The sequence below is a fragment of the Microtus oregoni genome, unplaced genomic scaffold, assembly GCF_018167655.1.
Source record: "Microtus oregoni isolate MIOR12 unplaced genomic scaffold, Mior012 000001F_ref0000356, whole genome shotgun sequence".
Classification (NCBI taxonomy): Eukaryota; Metazoa; Chordata; class Mammalia; order Rodentia; family Cricetidae; genus Microtus; species Microtus oregoni.
In genome coordinates, this window is record NW_024543060.1 from 2,928,308 (window position 1) to 2,951,491 (window position 23,184).

At 49.1% G+C, this 23,184-nt stretch overlaps 1 protein-coding gene across 3 annotated transcripts in view; it reads right to left on the bottom strand.

Annotated features, from left to right (window-relative positions):
• Positions 1 to 3,149: 3,149 nt before the first annotated feature.
• Positions 3,150 to 23,184, bottom strand: part of Gata4 (GATA binding protein 4) — a 69,140-nt gene continuing 49,105 nt past the window's right edge. For 2 of the 3 annotated variants that reach the window (XM_041671560.1, XM_041671551.1), the window contains exons 3-7: positions 9,320 to 9,489; positions 8,299 to 8,424; positions 7,709 to 7,796; positions 5,740 to 5,894; positions 3,150 to 4,800 (exon numbers count right to left, since the gene is read on the bottom strand). In XM_041671560.1, the coding sequence (XP_041527494.1) occupies positions 4,618 to 4,800; positions 5,740 to 5,894; positions 7,709 to 7,796; positions 8,299 to 8,424; positions 9,320 to 9,489 (722 nt within the window). In that variant the 3' untranslated portion in view covers positions 3,150 to 4,617. The remainder of the gene's footprint in view (positions 4,801 to 5,739; positions 5,895 to 7,708; positions 7,797 to 8,298; positions 8,425 to 9,319; positions 9,490 to 23,184) is intronic. The other variant, XM_041671568.1, reaches the window with a different exon arrangement.

The following is a 23,184-nucleotide window of genomic DNA, read 5'->3' on the forward strand; positions in this document are numbered from 1 at the left end:
TGCCTGCGCCCCACGTGGTGAATTCATGAACTACAATCGCAGTGCTTCCTTGTTCTCCAGGCCTGGGGAGGGGAGGAATTGAGTAAATGCAGTCTTTCTCCCACCACTGTGGCCATAAGGAAGTTCTCTGGATGGCAACATTAAAGCATTTGGACCATCAGATGGTCCCTGAGACCCCTATAATCTAACTTTCCTTTTTCATAGCTAGTCTTCAACTCTCCCAGGCTGGCTGTTGGACACTCATTCTTAGTAACTGAACCCCTGTAACCCCACTGAACTCTCATAGGCTTGTACCTCCAAAAAGGGATGTAGGGATTGGCAGAAATTATCCAACCTTCATTTAAGATAACTAAGGTTTTCTTCGGGCTCCATTTGTCCCACCAAGTGTTAGGGCACCCTAGACAGATGTGATGGTTAATCTGACAGACAGCCTTCCAACCTCAGACTATACCAGAGACGAAGAACTCAGACTGGTCTTGAACGTGTGAGCCTCCTGCCTCCACCTTGTGAGTGCCGGGGTATCAGGTTTATTCCACACCTGGTTTATGCAGTGCTGAGGGTCGAACCCAGGACTTCACACATGCTAGGTAAGCATTTTACTAATGAAGGTAAAGCCCCAGACTAAACCTTTCTCCTTTATGTCAGTTGTCTCAAGGTTAATTATGGCAAGGGAAAGATGACAAACACACTCAGTACGCCAAGCATTGTGGACAGGGGTTCCTCCTAATAATTCTTCAGCCCCATTTGGTGCATATTCAGTGATAAGAAACTTGTGGCCATTGTCATCAACCCAACCACACCCGGTCACAGCTAAGCTGTCTCAGAAGCTGGGGCCAATGTATATCCAATGGACTTAACCTGGCTCCCAGAAGGTTTTATCAGTCAGAAATGTGACCATAAAGCCATGTGATTTGTTAGTAGGCTTGCCCTTTGAGAAAGTGACTTGTCCTAATGACATCATTTTGTACCCTCTCCCTCGCTTCTCCCCCCTCCCTAACATGTACTAACAATTTGGACATGCATCTTTGTTGTCGATGATGATTGAGACAATGTTCACCACCAGGCCCGTCTGCATCTTTTATAGTCTCTTGGATACAGCAACTCAGGCTTCCTTAAGGATTGCAACAAGTCTGGTGATCAAAGAGGCCAAGTTACCTTAACTGGAGAGAGGTCCAGTCATGACTGTATGCAGAAAGAGGCGTCTACTGAGACAATGTACAATTTTGTTCTGAAATACATTTCTAAAGAGACGTGATGTATGCAGGGTGGTGGTGGCACACTCCTTTAATCCCCGCACTTGGGAGGCAGAGACAGGCAGGTCTTGAGTTCGAGGCCAACCTGGTCTACAAAGCAAGTTCCAGGACAGGCTCCAAAGCTACGGAGAAACCCTGTCTCAAAAAAACCAAACCAGCCGGGCGATGGTGGCGCACACCTTTAATCCCAGCACTCGGGAGGCAGAGGCAGGCGGATCTCTGAGTTCGAGACCAGCCTGGTCTACAGAGCTAGTTCCAGGACAGGCTCCAAAGCCACAGAGAAACCCCGTCTCGAAAAACCAAAAAAATAAAATAAATAAATAAATAAAATAAACCCAAACCAAACCAAGCAATGTGAATGTTTTAAACAAAAATGCCCTAACAAGACCCATGGAATCTCTTTGGCCGACAATTTGGGATCTCTCTTCTTACTAGGACTCACCTTACCTGATTGACAGAAACTCTCAGTTTGATGGGTTTGGCTATTCTTTTAAGAGTTGGTGGGCTGGAGAGATGGCTCAAAGGTTAAGAGCACTGGCTGTTCTTCCAGAGGTCCTGAGTTCAATTCCCAGAAACCACATGGTGGCTCACAACCATCTATGAGATCTAGTGCCCTCTTCTGGTGGGCAGGTATACATGCAGACAGAATATTGTATACATAATAAATAAATAAATTTAAAAAAAAATCACCAAAAAATTTTATTAAAAAAAAAGAGTTGGTAAGTTTTTCTTGGGCCAGTAGGATTTGGTCACTTGAGCCAGGCTGTGGTGGTGCACACCTTTCGTCCCAGCACTCGGAGGTAGAGGCAGGTGGATCTCTGTGAGTTCGAGGTCAGCCTAATCTAGTGAGTTCCAGGACAGCGAGAGCAACACAGAGAAACCTTGTCTTGTCTTAGAAAAGCAAAAAAAAAAAAAAAAAAAAAAAAAAAACACCAGGGTAGGGAACCCTAACTGCTCTTTGGACTGGAGACGGAGGGGGAGAGGAGTGGGGGGAGGGGGAGGGAAATGGGAGGCTGGGAGGAGGCAAAAAAAATTAAAAAAAAATAAAATATAGGAAAAATAACAGGTCATGAGCACAGCACTTGCCACACAAGCCTGACGACCTGAGTTTGAACCCTGGACACATAGAGGTGAAAAAGAGAGAAGTAACTCCCAAACGATGTTGTGACCTCCACTGGGGTGCTGTGGCGTGTGTGCCCCTGTGCCTGCCCCTTCATACAATCAACTAGATAATTTTGAAAATACTTTAAAATATTTTCCGGTTTTACATAGAATAGTGTGTGTGTGTTATTACTACTAGAAAATAACCGGAATGCCATGAGATCTGAGGCCCTAGATGCCTGGCAGATGTGGCATAAGCAGGTCCTGAAGGTGGGTGATATGTAAGCCCAGCCATGCTGCAGGGACCAAATGACACATGGTTGCTCGACACGTGGTCTTAGGGTCAATGATTGCTCCGCGCTCCTCGTATTTCTGAGGTGAAGCAGATCGGCAGGTGTGACCTGAGGATAAAGGAGACAACTCCCTTTGTCTCACTGGGATATTTGTCCCTTGGGGGCCACTCAGGATGTGTCCTGCATCGGGAGACAGGAGAGACCGAGGACCATTCAGTTAAAGGAATCACAGGCACTAAGGCAAATGCTCTAAAATGTCCCCACTCACAGGGGATAGCTATGTGAGAAGCTGAGGACAGGAACTTCCGTTCCGGCTGCTCCCGCCCTCTCCAGGAAGCTGAACCTGTCCTGAGATCTTCCACTTCCATTCCCTCAGCCGCCTCTGCCACTAACTCCAACGTGCCAAAGCCGTGAAGGGGGAACTGGGTAGAGACAGTCCCTGTCCTTTGGTCTACTAAAAAGGGCGTGAGCCTCAGGACTTCTAGAAAAGAATTCTGAGGGAAAGAGGAATACAGATAAATTTATTAGTTAAATACTGATTTTACAGCCATTTCACCTTAAGACAATGTTAACAGGTTGCGGAGGGGGAGGCAGCCTTCGGGGAGCAAACGGTGTAAAGGAGGATTACAACAATCTTGGTTCAAAGCTATTCTCTGCTACGGCCAGTAACGTTTCGGGGTGGGGGCTGGGAGTTTGGGGTACAATGGATCATGCCATAGTTGGCTACAGCTCTGTGGGTGATGAGGACGAGGAAGGATCTTTGGGGGCCCCAGGAATGGGGGAGGGGAAGAAGGCCAATTCTAGGAGAGCTACAAGCATGGCAATCCCATCTGGCCCTGAGATGGCTTCCATCCATCTTCCATCTGTCACCTTTGTCCTTCTGCAAATCTCCTTCGGTTGTTCCTGCTTTGAATTTGTCTTGCAAACGCTCTGGGTTTCTTAGACAAAGGACCCGGGCTGGAGAAAGGCCCAGATCCAGGTGACTATTTGACTTGAGAAAGGCCATGGCCTGGCAGGCTCAGAGCAAGCTCAGAGCAAGCAAGCTGGAGCCCTGGGAACAGGGTTGTGCTGTAGACACAACCTCCAGAGGGATCCAAGGGGCAGATGAGTGTAGTCACCAAGCTGCTTCCGTAGCAGGTTTTGTTCCTCTGTGGAACCCCTGTGTGTGAAGGGGTTGAAAAAGGATGCTAGGCGCAGCACCCCATGGCCCTAGCCTGCTACACAACTGAGCTCTAGTTCTGCAGAGGATAGGAGATGTTCAGGCTGGAGAGCAAGGGTTTAATGCCGGAGTTCCTGGGAGAGGGGGAAGGGAAGGCTCGACAGCTGGACTGGGATCTGACGCATACCCTGTGTGATGGGTGATGTGCCTTCGCCACCACCGTCTGCCCCAGGGAACATTCAGTAACATCTGCACTGCACCCACGCTTCTGGAGTCAGATCTGGTATGGGGCATGCAGGGATATGCCATGCCTCAAGGGGAGTGTTGGACAAGGGCAGGGCTGCCACGTCCAGTCCACATCAAGTAGACACCCTGCACAGGCTGGAGACAGTGTCTTGAAGCCTGGAACCCTACAGCCACCTGAGGAGCACAAAGGAAAAAAACCCCACTACCTAGAACCACTGGGGTGGAGAGTTGGGGTGAAGGAGATTAGGTCTCTGTCCTGGACAAGCAGGTGGAGAAAGAGAAAGAGATCTCCTGCTCCAGGGAAGAGCCTCATTGGGCCATGCTCATGCGAAGGTGGGCATGTCTCTAAGGTCGCAGGCTCTTCCCAGGGCTCCACCTGAAAAAGGTGTTTGAAGAAACCCAGCACCCACATCCCTAAGCGATTGTCAACAACTTCAAGTTCTACCCAGTTGTTCTTCGGGAGTTGTTCCCAGACGAAGGGGCTGGCCAGGATGCCCCAGCCTCAGACTTTGCTGGCCCCCAGGTCCCAAGTCCGAGCAGGAATTTGAAGAGGGAGAGGGGATGATTACGCGGTAATTATGTCCCCGTGACTGTCAGCCAGGACCAGGCTGTTCCAAGAGTCCTGCTTGGAGCTGGCCTGTGATGTCTGAGTGACCGGAGATGCATAGCCTTGTGGGGAGAGCTTCAGAGCAGACAGCACTGGATGGATGGAGGGCCCATGGCCGGACACAGTACTGACAGAGAACGCCTGGAAGGCAGAAAGCAGAGTGAGCCAGTAGGAGGCCCCTGGGGGCCCAAGGACCAGATCTGGGGAAAGGGTGAGGGAGTAAGCACTCAGCTGCTTCTCTAGAGCCTAGGGCCAGGGCCCAGCTGCAGGGGTCTGTGTGCTTCCCCAGGGCTCCCGAGAACAGTATAATTAGGGCCATAACCCAGGAGTTTTGGGCAGCTGTGCTTTCTCAGAAGGCTCTGACAGCCACAGGAGACACTCTTATCACCACTTCCGGGTCAGATAGAGGTCTTTCCTGGTCAGATTGAGGTCGTCCTCTCCATCCTGAAGGGGTCCTAGCACTTTTGTTTCTGTGGAACCAGGTTCTCTCTGGTTCATTCTGAGGGTAGAATGCTCAGACAGCCACACACACTTAGAGGTAGTGGGGCTGGAAAAGGGAAACTGTGACTTCCTCATCCCCAAAGAGGCAGACGAACTGGGCACCATCATACCTTCAAGAGGGCATGGTCCCCTGCTGAGCCATTGTGGAGGCTCTCAGGAAGCTGGGACTTAAGAAGATAGTTTTCTGCCTACCTCTCACCCAAGCCTGAACCATGCTAACAGGGTCCTCCTGCCTTCCCTGAAAAGCCTTCAAGGCCAAGGTCAAAGCACTTCCAACTCTAGAGTCCAAGTTTGCTTCCAACCACAACACCCAAGTCTGATTCAGGGGGTAGTTGGTGCTTTTTGTCACATGTACCCTGGGTGCAGTCCCTGCGTCCTTCTCCTTGTTCTCACAGGTCACAGCACAGGGAGCTGCTAAATATGTGGCATTCTTTGTGTCCGAATCACCGCAGCTGGACAAGAGGCTGGGCTATTTGGAGCTGGGCGGCTCAGGGGCAGCCTACAGCTCACCTCCCAGGACTGGGCAGGCCACCAGGGATCCGGAATCTACTTTCTTATTAGCCTCGTCACCACACCCACCTGGGATATGGAGGTGCTGTGTCCATAGTGAGAGGACAGCCCAGGCTCTGTCTTGATGGGGCGCATCTCGTCACTGCTGCTGCTGCTGGTGGTGGTGGCGTTGCTGGAGTTGCTGGAGGCGCTGCTGGTGGGCGGGAGGCTCTCACCAGATGGACCTGCAAGGAGGCAGAGTCAGGAAACTCAGTCCAGCTGCAGGGACGAAGGCCCTAGTTACATTGGCTGGAAAGAAAAGTAGGTGTCCTTCCGGTGAGGAACAGCGGTTCTCTGATGGACCAACAGCAGCATCCAAACTCCAAGGAGACTATTTCACGTTCTTAAAACAGTGTCTGCTGTAGTCCAGGCTAGTCTCAAACTCACTATGTAGTTGAACTGGTATTCCTGCCTCCACCTCCTGAGTGCTGGGATGACAGGCCACCACGCCCAGTGTATGGAATGCTGGAGGTTGAAGCCAGGGCTTCCTGCCTGCTAAGTACTCACTGAGCTACACCCCGAGCCCTAAGGGAACTTTTGCAAAAGACTCAGTGATTCCCTCCTGACCCTAGATCCATAAGCCCAGGAGACCACATTCTGTTTTGGGGATTCCACGCTCTCAGCGTAGTTTTTCAACGTAATTACTATGTATTTCAGGAGACTGCCAGAGGGTTCTGGGACAGCAACCTCTAATTAACTATATTAATTTCTCCGTAGCAAAATGTGAACACTGCTGGGGGGGTTGGGGGGAAGTGGCGGTGACGAATGGTCTGTGCCGCTCCAGAACAGGTCCTGCTACAGAATTTATGGTCCTGAATTCTGACTTAGAGTTGAGGACTCCACCTGAGCCCAGAGGCTCTGCTGTGCTCCTAGTCCAGGAGGCGGAGAGAGGCAGGTACGACCCGTGAGGAGTGGCAGAGGGTTCAGGTGGAGATACTTCTTCCCCAAGTCCCTGTTTAATGTAGGAACCTAGAATGCCGGCCATGGCTTTTTGTGGGTCTGCCTGCCTGGGGTAAGAAGGTGAGCTGTCCACCACATCAGCCAGTTCATTCCCTCTGCTGAAGCCAATCAAATCCTAATTTGGCAGCAGGGAGCACAGAAGGCTCTGGGTAGGAGACATTAGTGACACTCCCCCCCTCCCCCCGTCTCTCTTGTGTGCCATTTATTTTATTTTATGCGCATTGGTGTTTCGCCTGCATGTCTGTCTGTGTGAGAGCATCAGAAGCCCTGGAACTGGAGTTACAGACAGGTGTGAGCCCCATGTGGATGCCAGGAATTAAATCTGGGTCCTCTGGAAGAGTAGCCAGTGCTCTTAATGGCTGAGCCATCTCCCCATCCCTGTAACCCTCTTCTTAACTAGAGATTAAGAAGGCATTGCCATTAAGTGGGCGGCTCATGCCTATATAATCCTACAGTTTAGGAGGCTGAGGAGGAGGGTCATGAGGTCAAGGTTACTCTGAGCCATGTAGAAACTCTGAAGACAGAGCAACATATTGAACAGACTGTTGATCCCAGAGTGAACATTCCAAATCCCAGCCAATACCAATGTGATTTTAAGCCATTTACCCTCGAGCCCCAGTTTGCTTATTAGGAAGACAGGCTAACAGTCTGCTTCTGTCAGGTCTTAAGGGGATCCCTGCAGGAACTTGTGCAGGTTCAGAGCTCTACGTGACATTAATGTACCCCCAATTACAGATCCATCTGTCAGGAGCATGCCTAACGAGAACTTTGTCTGCTTTAATTGCAGCATCAAAGACAGGACCAATGAACATCACTCTCTCAGGCCGCACACTGGTCCAGCCAGTCTGTTGCAAGGAGTCTATTGCAAGGGCAATCATCCTGCGGCTTCATGGGCCTGGCTTCTTTTCTGTCCTGAGGGAAGAGGATGGAGGAGGCGGTTACCACCATCCTCTGGCAGCCTACCGAGGCAGACATGGTTCTCAAATGCTCTGGGAACTCCTGACTTGCTCACATGCCTGCGCACGGATCTGTTCCTTACCTGCTGTTGTCTTAGATTTATTCAGGTTCTTGGGTTTTCGTTTTCTGGTTTGAATCCCCTCCTTCCGCATTGCAAGAGGCCTGGGTACCTGAAGGGTTGGAAGTTAATATGTTTAATATATCAATTTCCCTTTGTAGATGTCTGCTATGGTCTTGAAACACACTCTCTCTCTCTCTCTCTCTCTCTCTCTCACACACACACACACACACACACACAAAATTAAATGAAGGTTTGCACTATGGTATTGAAACACACTCTCTCTCTCTCTCTCTCTCTCTCTCTCACACACACACACACACACACACAATTAAATGAAGGTTTGCACTATGGTATTGAAACTCTTTCTCTTACACACACATACACACACATTAAATGAAGGTTTGTGCTGTGGTATCACACACACTTTCTCTCTCACACACACATTAAGTGAAGGTTTGTAAAAGAAGAAGCATGTAGATTCTATTCTTGAGGAAAAACAAGTGAGACCTGTAGAACAGAAATGGAGGAGGCTCCTGTCAGGCAGAGCTGAGGGCATGAGGGGGCATAGGTAGGGCATAGGCCTGGCAGGGCAGGGCAGGGCATTGACTCACCCCATGGAGCTTCATGTAGAGGCCACAGGCATTGCACACAGGCTCTCCCTCGGCATTGCGGCGCCACAGCGTGGTGGTGGTGGTCTGGCAGTTGGCACAGGAGAGGCCTACCCGGCGGGAAGCAGACTACAACATAGATCAGGGTATGGTATGAATGACCTGTCAACAGAGCATGTCTTCCCCAGCGTGGAGCTCATGGATGCCAGTGTCTGATTATGTTTGGGGCGAGGAACTTGATGGGTCTCAAAGAGGAAGCTTCAGGGTCTCTCTCTCTAGTCCCCTTCCCTGGATACACCAAAGTGGGTTGGTATTGATCAGAGTCAGGTGGGAAGAAGAAGAAGAGGAGGAGGGGGGAAGGAGGAGAAGGAGGGGGGAAGAAAGAGGAGGAGAAGGAGGGGGAGGAGGAGAAGAAGAGGAGGGGGAGGAGAAGGACGAAAGAGGAGGAGGAGAAGGAGGAGAAGAAGAGGAGGAGGAGGAGAAGGGGAAGAAGAAAAAGAGGAGGAGGAGGAGGAGGAGGAGGAGGAGGAGGAGGAGGAGGAGAAGGAGGAGGAGGAGACACAGGCAGCAAACACCTGCTCCCATTCCAGGCCTCCCTAGCCAGAATCCACACCCACTGCTTTGCCTTCTTGGAATCCTGGTCTTTCTTGGGGATCAACTGAAAATAAGACGACTTCTGGTTTATGTTGGCCTTCAGGACAAAGGGACTGATCTGGCTGGATCTGGCCTGGATCTGGCTCCCTGTGGCTGGTGCTGCTCACCTCGCTGAGCTGAGTTTTCTACTATTGCCTGAGAGGGGTGATGAGGGTGGACTAGCTGGGCCAGCATCTTCGAAGCAAGCCCAAGCTCACTCTAAAGGTGTGAGAAGCTCCCTCCTTCTCCCACCTACCTAACCCCTCAGCTCATATCCTCCAATTCCAAAATGTAAAGCTGGGCAAGAGTCTCAAAGTCTGGTGCAGGGAAGACGGGCGAAGCTGGCTGCTCTCCAGGCAACTGTCCCTAAGCCATAGGGGTGCTTGCTTACCAGCCGACGCTGAGGCTTAATGAGGGGTCGGTTGATGCCGTTCATCTTGTGGTAGAGGCCACAGGCATTGCACAGGTAGTGTCCTGTCCCATCTCTCCTCCAGAGCGGGGTGGACATGGCCCCACAGTTGACACACTCTCTGCCTTCCGAGAAGTCATCAAACATATCTACTGGGGGAGGACACAGGAGAAAGGGAACACAAATGATGACTTTTGTTTTGCTCGGAGACCTTTCACCCGGAACGCAGGGCTCAAGGTCTCTCCAGAAGATTCCTTCTTCCTCGGTCAGGACTGCAAGGCAAGTGGGTGCCACTGTTTGCCACCCAGACGCAGCAGAGCTGCCTGAGGAAGTCATCAGATCCCTAGGTGATAGGGGACACTTCTGAGTCCAGATCTTGCCACTACAGTCTTCACTGTACCACCTAACCTGCTCAGACCTTTCTCTCCGTTTTACTTCCCAAAATTATGACCAGGTGACGGTTTGAACACGAAATGTCCCCACAGGCTTATGTTTTGCACACCTGTTCCCAGCACGTGGTACTATTTGGTGGGGGGGGGGCTGTGGAACCCAGTTAGGAGGTGGGGCCTGCCTGGCAGAAGCCAATCGCTCAAGGTTATAATTCCAGGCCCCTTGTTCTATTCCTGTTCTCACTGCCTTCTGGTCTCCTGCACTCCGAGAAACCTCCACAGTATTCTGCCATCCCATCCATTCTGACACGCCCCCCTCACCACAGTAGACCAAATCCCTATGAAATCATGAGCTAAAATCAATCTGTCTTCTGTTAAACAATTTCTCTGGGTATTACAGTCATAATAATTGCAAAAGTTAAGTCATACAGATTATTTTTCCTTTTGGATCAATATATTTACATTGTGGGAGAATTAGTATTGAAACATGTAAGGAAAGCACGGGTCAGTATTTTGTGAGCTTGTTATTTTATTCTATCATTTGTAAGACTTTCTATGTTGACACATACTTTTGCTTAGTTGAGGTCAAGAGATACGGCCTAGCCTATCTTGCTTTGTTCTGTTTGCTTAATGCCCTAATGTGTTACCACATTAGAAATGTATTATAAACTCATTTCAGCATGGTGTAATATTAGCCCATCATTGAAATGTGCCCCCACCCCGACGTCTGCTCTTCAGTAACTGCTTAATCTCTGTCTAGTTTCTGATATTTGTTCTGTAAACACGGGTCTCTTTGTACATACATCTCTGATGAGTTCTAGTTCCGACTCCGACTCCTATCCTAGAAGGAGAGTTTCGAGGTCACGGAGACTAGGGTTCTATTTACACTCTTAACTTTATCGTTCACTTAGCTTACCTCCTGTGACGGTTAGCTGGAATTGCCCACTTGACACCTCACAGCTATTATCAACGAGAATTACCTCAGGAAAGAGTCTCTACAAGGAATGGCCTCCATGGGCCTTGCTGTGAGCATGTGTGTTGTCTGAATTAAGTTCATTGATATGGAAAGACCCTGTCTAGTGTAGGCAGCACTATTCCCTAGGCAAGGATTCTTGAACTGTTCAAGAGTAGAAAAGGAGCATAAGAAAGAAAGCAAGCATGCATGCAAGTATGCATGCACCTTCTCTCTGCTCTTGACTGTGAACGTGGTGTGGACAGTTGTCTCAGGCTTCTGCTGCTGTGACTTCCTACAGTGATGGACCTGGACTTGTCACCTAAAATAATCTCTCTCTCTCTCTCTCTCTCTCTCTCTCTCTCTCTCTTTCTTTTGGCCAGAGTATTTTTATCAGTAACTGAAATGAAACCAGGACAGTACTTTTAACGTATATGCGTGATCTTGTTTTTGTTCTTTTTCCTTGTATGTGGCACACACACTACAGACATCTTATAGAGTCCATCAAATCTGAGTGTCATTCCTCCACAAGAAGGCTGCCTTCATCTGTCACCCTTTCATTTGCCCTTTCATTGGTGAAACTCGTGTCCCTTCTCATTGCCCGAGTGAGAGAGGTAGGGTTGGCTTTCGCACTCCCTTTGACCTATATAAACCCTGCTTGGAAACTTCCAGAAGTCCCTCTGACTCATGCCATCTAAGTTTTCTGTCTCTAAGCATAGCCACCTTGGTCTCCTGATCGCCCTTGTCCTGATACCAAAGGCAACGCTGAGTTCTTCTCTGGGGAAGCCATCTGCACCCCTTCGAAGGCGGGATTAAAGGTCGGCTCCTCCTTCAGGCCCCAGCCCTGGGGTTTAAGGCTGTACATCTTGCCAGCTTCACTGTTCAGTAATCAACTCTAAGGGAATGTTGGCTGGAAGAGGGTAGGGTGCCCTCGGGCAGGGTGCCCTCCCCATAACTCTGGGCACGCAAACAGTCATTTACACCTGCAAAAGGTGGCGGCGAGTCCACCCAAGCAAACAATGTTACAGGTGTGAGGGGCTGTTTGCTCAGGCCAGGAGCTTAAGTAAAGCCAGCCCGGAGAGGCTGTTTTTACACCTGTGTCACACTGAAGGCCCTTCATCAAGGTCACCTGCCTCCAGAAGTGACTCTTGTCCGTGGCTTACTCTCTGCTGGGCCACCACCATCGGCACCAGCACCAGCACCAGCACCTTGTCGGCGGCCTGCCAGTCTTGCTCTTGCCTTTCCAGCCCTCTGAAAGCGGTAGAAAGACCAGGAATTCCCAGAGCCAACATCCAGCAGGGTTGAGAACAAGCTGTGGCAGCTCTTTGTTTGCCATAGGCACTAGAGGGCGCTACAACCTCAAAACTGAACCAAGACCACAGACTCTAGGTTAAATCGCTCCTTGGGAGAAAGGATTTTTTGCTCATTGTTTTAGCCCAGACCTACTGCAGTCCTTTGATTCTGTTTTACCTTGAAATGGGTTATAGTCCAAGGATGGCAGAGTATAAAATATGCTCCTATTTAACCATCAAGCGGCTTCCCGTGATCTGTCACCTCACCTGGACCTTTATCCATTTTAACCACCCTGTACTACAGAAGAAAACCCAAGATCCTTTCATTTCAGCTCAAAGTCTCAGTCTGTTCCTCCACAGGTAAAGATGCTCACACAGGTTTCTCTCTCTGGTAAAATCCCTTTGTGATTTGTTGTTGTTTTTGAGAGGGGAGGCCCCACTTTTCTTCTCACTGAGTACATTCCACGTGTGCATACACCATCGAGGGAATCAATAGCGCCCGTGGGTACATCCTCTCTGTCCCTCAGTCACCCCTCCCCGCTCTGAGGACTCAGCACAAAGGCTGACCTGGGAAACTCATGCAAGGACACCTCAGGTTATGCCTTCTAGCAACTGCTTTCCTACCCAGATAAAGTCGCCAGGCATTGGTAAATATGGATTTGACACCCACAAATATTTACCAAACACCTGTGAGGGAAGCAGGACAACAGATGCCGCAGGAGCGAAGAGGACGCCTTGCTCTCGGGCGCTAATGATCTAGTTTAACAGACCGGACCTGGGAATCGATAGTGGGCGATAAGATGAAGCATTCCGTTTTCAAACGCCCAACTGAGTGCGGGTTTATGGCAGATACCATTGGTCTCGGACAGGAAATGTGCAAGTCCAGCCCACATAGATCAGTCAGTGTAGCTCAGGAGCAGAAGGAGGGAATGGGGCAGGAAGCAAAGACCATGTTTCCTCAAGATGCCTAGCCAGGCACACCTGTTTACATATTCCACCACGAACTCTTACTACCTGACCAGTTTGATGAAATGTTATGTGGAATTTTTATTTCAAAAAAAGAGATTTACTTGATGCATATGAATATTTTGCCAACATGCATGCAGCTATGTATGTATATATGTGTACCGTGTGTGTGTGCTTGGTACCTGCAAAGGCGAGAGGGCATTAGAACCACTCCCCCCCAGGACTAGAGGTACTGGTGATTGTGAGCCACCATGTGGGTTCTGAGAACTGGACCCCAGTCCTCTGCAAGAGCAGCAAGTGCTTTTAGCCCCCGAGGCGTCTCTTGGAAACTGTAAGTGGCCAGTATGGAGGACCTAGGGCGGAAGAGCACAGGGCTGACTCTGGCTTGCAGACTGACAAAGGTGTCCTGGAGAGTGAGGGCGGCAAAGCCTAGAAGACAGGAGCTTCGACTGGACAGACTCTAGTGGGGACTTCTGTTTTCATGAAAGCACCGGTCTAGAAAATCATAGCTACTTATTTTAAAAATTCTGATTTAGAAAACAGAGAAATCTGATCCCCAAACAGAGAGGAGCATTTTATGTCTGTCTGACTTCCCTTGCTCCCCGTCCTCACCCCTGCCGGCCCCGTGCAGGGCCAGGGAGTGGAAAGAATGCATCCCATCTCAGTAGCTTAGCGCTTACTCCTGGGAAGAAGGGGTGCAGGACTGCCCAGTCCCCAGTCAGCACCTCTTACTCTTCCTCAGGAAAAGCACAGGGTGTAACTTTCCAGAGGCTGAGTTGAGGGCCCAGCCATGTGGCTCCAGCTGGCCGGTGACAGCCTGTCTCCCAATCCCACCCCTGTCCAGTACAGGCACTGGTCCACCCATTGGGGCGCAGTGGGAATCCAACCCTGGAGAGTGGGTCAGCATCTCTCCACTCTAAGAGGACAGTCTTGTAATAATAGCTGTAAAGTACTTTGCAAATGAGAGGAAAAACTCACAACAATGGCCGTGGAGTGCTCTGCAAACACCCAGTGAGATAAGGATGACCATGACTGATTATTGTTCTGAGGCTGGAGAAGAGGGGCTGAGGGAGGGAGAAGGACCAGGGACGGGGAGAAACTCAGGAGAGAAGACTTGGAAATCTAATGCCTTCTGGCATGGATGAGGCCAGACTCAGATCCATGGGGTTCCCAACTCAAGTTTGAGGCTGCAAGCTACAAACACCGGAAGTGAAAGTTCACACTCTCTGCCTAGGAATTCTCAGGAGCTGCTCAGGGGAAATGGAATATTTTCCTAATCCCAAAGACAGACACCTAACTCCCCACTACCATCCCATTTCCGACTTTAAACAACTCTCTTTTAAACAGGAATACATTGCTGTAGGACGGACAGTCCTAGAAATCATGGCACACCACACCTGTCCAAGTGCCAGGAAGGGAAAGGAGGCCCTGATTTCCCCCAAGGCTGATGCAATCAAAGGTAGGGACTACCTCTGACCTGCTCCATTCCTCCTATAGAGCACACCCACCTGGCTCTGCAAATGGGGGCTGGGAGAAGGACAGAAGGAGTGAAAAGGAGAGAGAAAGGGAACAGCTGGGTCGTGGCTAGCAGCAGCCCCTGGGCACTGTGGAGAGCAGTCTGTCCCTTGACCTTTGGGAAACAATCCCAGGTAAAGGAGAGAGAAAGGGAAGAGCTGGGTCGTGGCTAGCAGCACCCCCTGGGCACTGTGGAGAGCAGTCTGTCCCTTGACCTTTGGGAAACAATCCCAGGTAGCTGATGCTGCCTTGAGTTTGCACGTCGAGTGTCACCCAGGCCCTAATCTGCTCTGGGTGTGTCCTTCAGTCTTTTATCTTGAGTCTTGAGTCAGAGCCCATGCTGGAAGAACCCTTGGTCTATGTTTGGGTAGCAACTTGATGCAGTGTCTCCTTTTACCCTGTGTCTATTATCTACTGACCCCTTGACAAGTGCTGGACACATGGGCATGGCAGAAAAATTGGAGCAAAATCTCTGTCCCAAGGTGTATGCATTGGCCTAGCTGAGAAGACACAGCCCAAAACAAATAATTCTATTAAGTGTGGCACACTGCAGTGAATCTGGCCTTCAGTACCCCCCTCTCCACTTCCACTGTCCTAGATCACTGAGTCTTCTATTCAGAGAATGGTGGTACACCACCACGCAGTGATGATGCCCATTCTCAGAGCAGCTAGCTATCAGGGCTAGGAAAAGAGCCAGAAGGAGAAGAGAATTCAAAATGGAGAATCGTTGGGGGTAAAACAAGGCACACTCTAGGCGGGGTGCAAAGGGACCTTTCCCGAGGACCAAGGGACTTCAGGAGAGAAGCCTGCAGCCCCACCCCAAATGTCCCATGTTGAACCCCAACCTCACACAGATCCAAGGTTCAGCAGATTGGGCCTAGGGTTTCCTGACAGGCCTCAGTTCATCCGCCGCCGTGGCTGGCGCCTGGGTCTGCACAAGAAACAAACAAACCCCGGGGTTTTTCTGGCAGCCACTGAGTTTCATTTCTCTGGGCTTCATCAGGATGCAGCAGAAGCCCATGACAGGAAGCTGGCTGGCCACAAGGGCCACAGCTCCTCCGATCGGATTGAAGTACCTATTTTAGAAACCCTGGGATCGTGGAAGAGAAGTGGCTACACAGTCAGGCCTTGGGGGTGAAGCCCGCCCTAGCCTCTGCTTCTGGTGCAGAGAAACATAATGCCAATGTATGTCTATGTGGGGACTCTAAAATGTGACTCGGGTCCTGACACATCATATACAGGCAAGGACATTCTGAAAGGGAGGGAGGGAGGGAGGGAGGGAAGGGAGAGGGAAAAATGCATCAAAGTGAAGAGGAAGGAAAGGAGAGGGGAGGGAAAGTTAGGCAGGAGAGGAAAACTGAATAATGAATTACTGAAGAGAACATCTTCAGCTATTTCTAAGAGCTAATACTCACACACTGCAGGCCGGCAGCAGGCAATCCTGTCACTCAGCCATGAAGGCAGGAGTAAGCAACCATTCCTCCTTCCTCAGAAAACCTGACAATCCCAGCTACCCTGGCCTACCACTGTTGGGTTGGGGTTAGAGGTCAGGACAGGGAGCACTTGAAGAATGGTCTATAGATGTGGCTTAGAAACCAGAGGTGTCATCTGCTACCTCCTGATCTTGTGGCTTTGCTGCCTGTCCCAACCCTCTCTGCACAGGGCCTAGAGAGGACTGTTGTCCAAAAACTCAGTCTCAACAGGATGTGTTAGCAGGAGAGCCTAGAGAAGTCCAGGACCCAAGCATACTGTCGTCCCAGCTTGTCTGGTCTCAGAGACTTTCAGAGGTAGATCCACGCATGGCATTATTCTGCAGGGTGCCCACTAGAGGAATGCTTCCCTGCCTCCAACACTGTTGTGAGCAGATCTTCAGGAATATGGTAAGAAAAGGCTTCCCTGGAGTGAAGCATAGGATCCACCACGAAGCTCCAGGAGACCCGAGAGGGCCAAGACCTTGGGCCTCAGCAAGGACTCTGTCCTGGACCCCTGTGCTCTGCAGAGCTGGGCCCAGGCAGGACACAGGAAATACTATGGTATCAAAAGAGTATAATGTCCAGACCCTCCCAGATAGAGTGCTCAGAGAATGCCAAACACATGGCTCAAAAATCCTGCCACCGCTGTTTCTCTGAGGAGGGGTAACACCCCAGAGGCCTCTAGGCTTCATGGTTATCAACGTCAGTTCAACTACACCCACAGCGTCCTGATGAACCAACAAGTAAAAGACTTCCTGGACTCCGCCCAAGGTGTCCTCTCTTCCCTGGCCCTGGCCCTCTGACTGCTGTGCAGTTCCCCACACCTTCCCCCATGTAGGCTGGCGGCAGAGCGCAAGGTTCCTGGAGAATGCTGCGGGGAAGGTGGTCCAAAAACCAGAGAGTGGGGCGCATGCATTTTCATGACTCTTCAGAGGAAACCAAGGTCCAGAGAAGACAGGTGACCTGAGAGCCAGTACCACTCCCAGAAAGGTGAGTGACCTGATCTTATCCTCACCCACACCACACTGCTGTCCTCTGGGTCACTCCACCTGCCGTGCTCTGCACACAACAAGAGCTCAGTGTACACTGACCCGTGGGACTCGACAAAGATCTGAACCTCCAGGTGTCTCATGGAGCAGGAGATCCCCAGGAGAGCGAGGCCGATTTGAGTGACCCTCCGTCCCTGGCCATACTCACACTGGTCTGGGAGAGCTATCTACGTATCAGAGGATCACAAGCACCCAGCTGCGTGCCCATGTATAAGTAATGTGTGTGCACGTGTAACGGTGTGTAACGGATGTGTGTCTGTGGAAAAGGACACCACATTGCGCTAACCACCACCCCGACAACTCACTAGAATAGTCTCCACAGGGGGAGATTTTTATTTTAGATATTTTCATGGCAAAACATGGAAATGACCCACGTGCTCAATGATCGGGAGCAAGAAATAAAAACAAGTTTCAGTCAAGAAACAAAAATTTGGAGTTTTAAAAAAATGTATATATATATTTAATATTGTATTAAAATATTGAGATTTCCTTCCTCAAACATGACTTAAAGTAATTAAGTAGGCAAGCAATTAGACAAGTCAGTCTTCTTAGCATGTGAAAGATGGGAGATGTCTACTCCCCCTGCTCCCCCCATACACACCCTGCCTTTAACTCTTTGGATATTCACATCTCAAAATAGATGGAAAGAGCCAGTTGTGGTGGTGCACATCTGTAATCCCAGCACTTGGGAGGTGGAGGCAAGAGGAATAGGCTACCCAAAGCAATATCTCAACTGTACAGTTGTATCATCCCGTAAGATACATGAGACTATCTCAGAAGACAGGTAAACAGGGGGCAGTGAGAGCGTGCAGCTGCTAAAGTCACTTGCTGACAAGTCTGGTGACCCGAGTTTGATCCCTGGAACCCACATGACAGGAGAAAACCAACTCCTGAGAGCTGTCCTCCGACTTCCACAGGAGTGCCATGGCGTGCCCATGAGTGGACAGAGAATAAATAAACAGAGGGGTAATAAATGCCTCCCACAACGGACCTTCTCCCCAGGACCAGGATTCGCCTGTCCAGAGCAGTAAACTCACCAGGCTCAAGCATCCACCAGGGCATTGTGTTTTCTGCAGAGGAAAGGGAAAGCTCTGCCTACAGGGGACAGTTCCAGCAAGTGTGAGAATAGAATACAGTTTATCAAAGGATGCTGCCAACCACACTGTGGACAAAGTCCAGCACTGGTCCCGTCTCCGCCAGTCACTGGGTGTGTGCCAATGGCCCTTCCCTGCCAACCTCCATCTTTTCATGGTGCCCTGGAGAGGGGGTGAGCAACAAGCCTCCCCGACATGATGAGGAGCATGGCAGGAGGCATGACCCAGACCAGGGGGGTGGCGACTTGACAATATCATATCACAAGTATAAAAGGTGTGTGCAATTTGATTCAACTATCCTACTTCTCCATGTGTTTGCTGTGAGTTCACGGACCCATGTGTAAATGGCTTCTAAGGAGGAGATTTATTTTCTGCGATAACAGAAGATGGGGAAGCCAGCCCAAATATCCTTCCCTATGGAATGGCCGCTTCAGCGAGCACACATACCATCGCCAGGAAGCCTGAAGAACTCCGCACTGATTTGAAAGCCTTGCCAGTTTATGTTGTAAGGACAGGGCAACACATACAATGCCTCTCACCAAAGGGAGATATAACCTAGGGATGGGTCTGTGTTCACAGCGCAGACTGTGGAAGGATGGAGCAGGTACAGTAAAAAGTCACTTCCAGAGAGTCGTCTTGGTGGCTCAGGCAGACATCTCGCTCAGCGCACCACCCTTTTGTACTGTGCATTTATTCCCAAAGAGCAGTAAGTATTCTGCATGGTCAGGAACGTGACTAACGATGCCCCAGACTGGTAACACCCCTGCTCTGTGTAGCAGTAGCATTTTGAAGTCAGGCAGGCTTCACGTTCTGATTTTCCCATAAAAGCATCCTATTTCACAAGTGAGAAAAGGGAATCCCTTCTCTAAGTGCTTACTTAGAGAAGCACTCTGCTGTTTTTTCTCTATTTCTTCATTCCGTACCAGAGCCCCATATAACAACACAGGCAGACACAGGCCCCAATTCTAATAGCCTTCCTCGCCTGTGCATGGACCCCAGTGCCAGTGGCTCTGCCTGACATCTCCAGCTCAGTTACACACATGCGCATACGTGACCCTAGCTCCTTTACTAGAAAGCCTGAGACGGGACTTTCCTAGGCGAGGCTTCAGCCAGGCCACCACGACCATTTGCCTCCACACCCGTGTAAGGAGCACTGCAGGCTGGCAGCCTAGACGGAAACACTGAACAAATTGCCAGGGCCGCTCCCCTGGGGATGAGACAATGGGTCTTCGGAGAAAGCCTTTTCCTTCCAGGCTTGCAGCCACTGTCAGAATGGCAGCAGCCAGCCAGCCAGAGGGGAGATTTATGGAGATATAATGTGACCTCTTTATTGCCCTGGACACTTGGGAGGTGTTTCGGGGGAGATTTACGTCTTTTCGAAGGGGAGGGAGGGGAGCCAGGGTGCTGAAAAGTATCCACCAAGTCTGTTTTCCCCTGTTGGGGTTTCTCAGGGATTACTTAATCAAACCAAGGTTAAGCCCCAATCGCCTGCACTTAACATCTTCTCCCGCTAATGTACCCAGTTACCCTGAAACGCTGCAAACTTTCTGCATGAAATATGGAGTCTGAGAGTACGGTGAACAGAAAGCAAAACCAAAAATAAAGACAGATCAACTGCATCCTCCTATAGGCTCAGGAGACTGTCACACACACCATGATCCAGTATCCCCCCACCCCCTCCACACCCCGCCCCCCTGCTATAAAAGAGAGTGTTATAGAGAGGACTAAGTTTGGGGCTGGGAAGATAGCCCTGCTGTTAAGAACACTAGTTTGATTCCCAGCACCACAGGGAGCTGGTGTCTGTAACTGAAATTCCAGGGAATCCAACAGTCTCTTCTTCTGTGGCCTCCAAGGGCACCAGGCAGACAGATGGCACACAGACATACACGCCAGCCAAACAGTCCATACACATGAAATAAATAGACGATCTATGACTCAAGCGCTCCCTCCCTAAATGACAGTTATTCAAATTAATAGATCAAATGCTGTCTGCACATTGCTCTTTCCGCAGTGAGAGGTTTTTCGTTTGCTTGTTTTGTTGTGGTGGTGGTTGTTGTTTGTCCTTTGTTTATAAGCTGTAGAAAGCTTTCTTTAAAGAAAATCAAAATTAAAATAACTTCAAAAGACAGAGCCAGAGCTGGTTAGTAAAAGGGCTCCCAGTCTCTTCCCATCCACATAACATGGTCCCGAGGAAGGTCCTCCAACCCATAGAGGGCACTGTGGGCAGTACACGGCCATGAAAACCAATTGCAGAAGCTATCAGAAGTGGGAATATGTTCATCATAGTTGGTTACCTCTCTTCAACTAGTCTCCACTTGAAAATGAAGTCTGCAGGAAAGATGGTTTCTGACTTCCTGCTTGCGGAGCCACCTGACTTGAAACTCCATTACAATGCTCCGGATTAATATACTTTTAGGTTTCCTTCTCCTGATTTATACCTAAAATTTTGTATTTAAGCTATATAAATTAAAATTGCTATAAAAACTCCAACTATGCTTTAAGAGAGAGTGTCTCATTTTTTTAAGTCTCTCCTGTCACCAGCATCCATCCCTAGTAATGGTGGCTGACAAATTTATACTTTTCAATATGTCTATTTTCTTAATTATAATTATTATTTTTAGGAAACTTTTAAGTTATAGAAAACTAAAAAAAAATTTACTTTTATTCTTTTTTTATACTTACTTAAAAAAATAAACCATCAGCCGGGCGGTGGTAGCACACGCCTTTAATCCTAGCACTCGGGAGGCAGAGGCAGGCAGATCTCTATGAGTTCGAGGCCAGCCTGGTCTAGAAGAGCTAGTTCCAGGACAGGAACCAAAAAGAGCTACAGAGAAACCCTGTCTCGAAAATAAAAAAAAAAAACAACAACAACAAAAACCAAACAAACAAAAAAAAAACCCATCCAAATCACTGAATAAACGAGAGCACAGCAAACGATGGCACCCACCACCTGGCGCTGTCAAATCTTCGTTATGTTGTCATATTGGTGTTTGCTTCCTATTCCTTTCCCCAGACCTGGGGATTGAACTCGGGGCTCCTGCACGCTAAGCACATGCCCTGCTGCTCTGCTACCGCAGGTCCTGCTTCGGATAGTTTTACACAAACAGAGCATTGCAGATGTAGCCTCTTCCCTTTAGGCGCTGTAATTCTGTCTCAGGTCCACTCCACAGTGTGGAACCGTAGTCTGTACAGCCCTGTGTTTTCATTATCTCCATCCATCACATTCCCTTAGCCGCCGGCTCACTGAGACAGTTTGTGTCCCTCCAGCCCGCAATTTGTATAAGATCCTAAACCCAGCATGATGACGTGGGTCTCTCAAGAGGTGATTGTGTCATGAGATTGAAGCACTCACGGATGGAATGAATGCCCTTATAAGAGAAAAATGAACAGACATCTATCTCACCTCATTTGAGGTTACAGAACATCATAATCCACAAACCACAAAGAGTTCCCTCACTAAATATACCAGCACTTTGATTTCGGACATCCTTGGTTCCAGAATAAATGTATGCACTTTAGCTACCCAGTCTCGGGTATTCTATAGCAGCCCCACTAAGGTGGATTGGCTGTTTTTTGGTTGTCTCCAAGTTTTGTTTTAGTAGCAATGCCTCAAGCAAGCATCCTTGTACATATCTCTTTATAGGAGAAAAGGATTTTGTTATGTTTTATCGTATAATGGACTTGTTACAGCCATGCCAAGAAGTATTTGCATAAGTGACTTCTGCTTAGTTGTCGGCGCGGGGGGTGGGGGTCAGAAATGTACCAGTCAGCCATTGTTAGCTTATGTGGTAATAAACATCTTCCAAATCTCAATAGAGCCTATGATTAGCTTATAATAATACTGAGGACCTTTCTCTGTTTACATGTCAGCTGCAAATTAGTCATAGTTCTGGTATGTACCTGTGCTTCATTCTGGGGTTTTAATTTTTAAGATTATGTTTTTGTTTATTGGGAGGTAGACATGTGCCGTGGAGTGTGCAGGAAAGTCAGAGAACAATTTTCAGGACTTGGTTCTCTCTCAGTGTTGGACTTGGCAGCAAGTGCCTTTACCTGCTGAGCGGGCTGTCTTGCTGGCCCTCCAGCTGGCATTTAGACTGAAGGTGACTCATTCCTTCCATGGGGCAGAGTATGAAAATGATGGCAGAGCAACACAAAAGCCCTCTGCTACATGGCTGCAAGGTGACTTCAAGGTAAGTCCCATTCGCAAGCTCACCTCTTCAGGATGACAGAAAAGATAAATGCGTACTTATCTTAGGGGGCAGCATACAATACCCATTCCTCTACAGCTCAGTTACTCCCTGAAAGCATGTGTCCTGGGCATTTTCTACATCGGCACAGATCAGGTCACTCCTTTAAACATATTTCTTAGATTTATTTTATGTGTGTGAGTGTTTTGCCTGCGTGTGTGTGTGTCTATGCACCTTGCGCATACCATGGTCCGAAGAGGGCATCAGATCCCCTGGAATTGGACTTAACAGCTGGTTTGTGAGCCACCCTGAGGGTGCTGGGAACAGAAGAGCAAGCAGTCAGGGCTCTTCACTGCTGAGCCATCTCTCCAGCTCCCTTAACTTCACTCTTTTGAGAGAGCTTCTTAGTTTTACACGGTAACGGGACATAACATTTACATTCTGTCTTCCAGTCCCCACAGTTGTTCAGCTGGTCCTGATGCTGGAAAGGAAGCCATGCTAATGCCAGTCTTTCTGTGCTTGTCTCCTGGGACCTAACGCCTTGGCTGGCTTCCAATAAGTAATTTTTCACTTCTACTCACAACAGGGCTGTAATGAACAGCGCGGCGTGTGTTTCTGTGCCAGGACCTCGTTGGTTTGTTTTGATTTCTGATAAGGAAAGTTCCCTTTTCTTAAAAGTCTTTGTTTTTAAAAAAATTATCTTGGCTATTCTCATACAATAACTCTTCCACAGAAATTCTATAATCAACTTGACAAGTTGCATTTAAGAAATCCTATTGGGCTGTTTCCTGAGACAGCAATAAATGTATAGACTTGTTGAGGGGAGGGGGTTGAAATAGAAAATATTTCTGTGCTAATTACTCCAAGATTTCGGTGTCTTCCCCACTCTTGGGTCTTCTTTTATGAGTACTCCTCAGGCACTACTCATTTG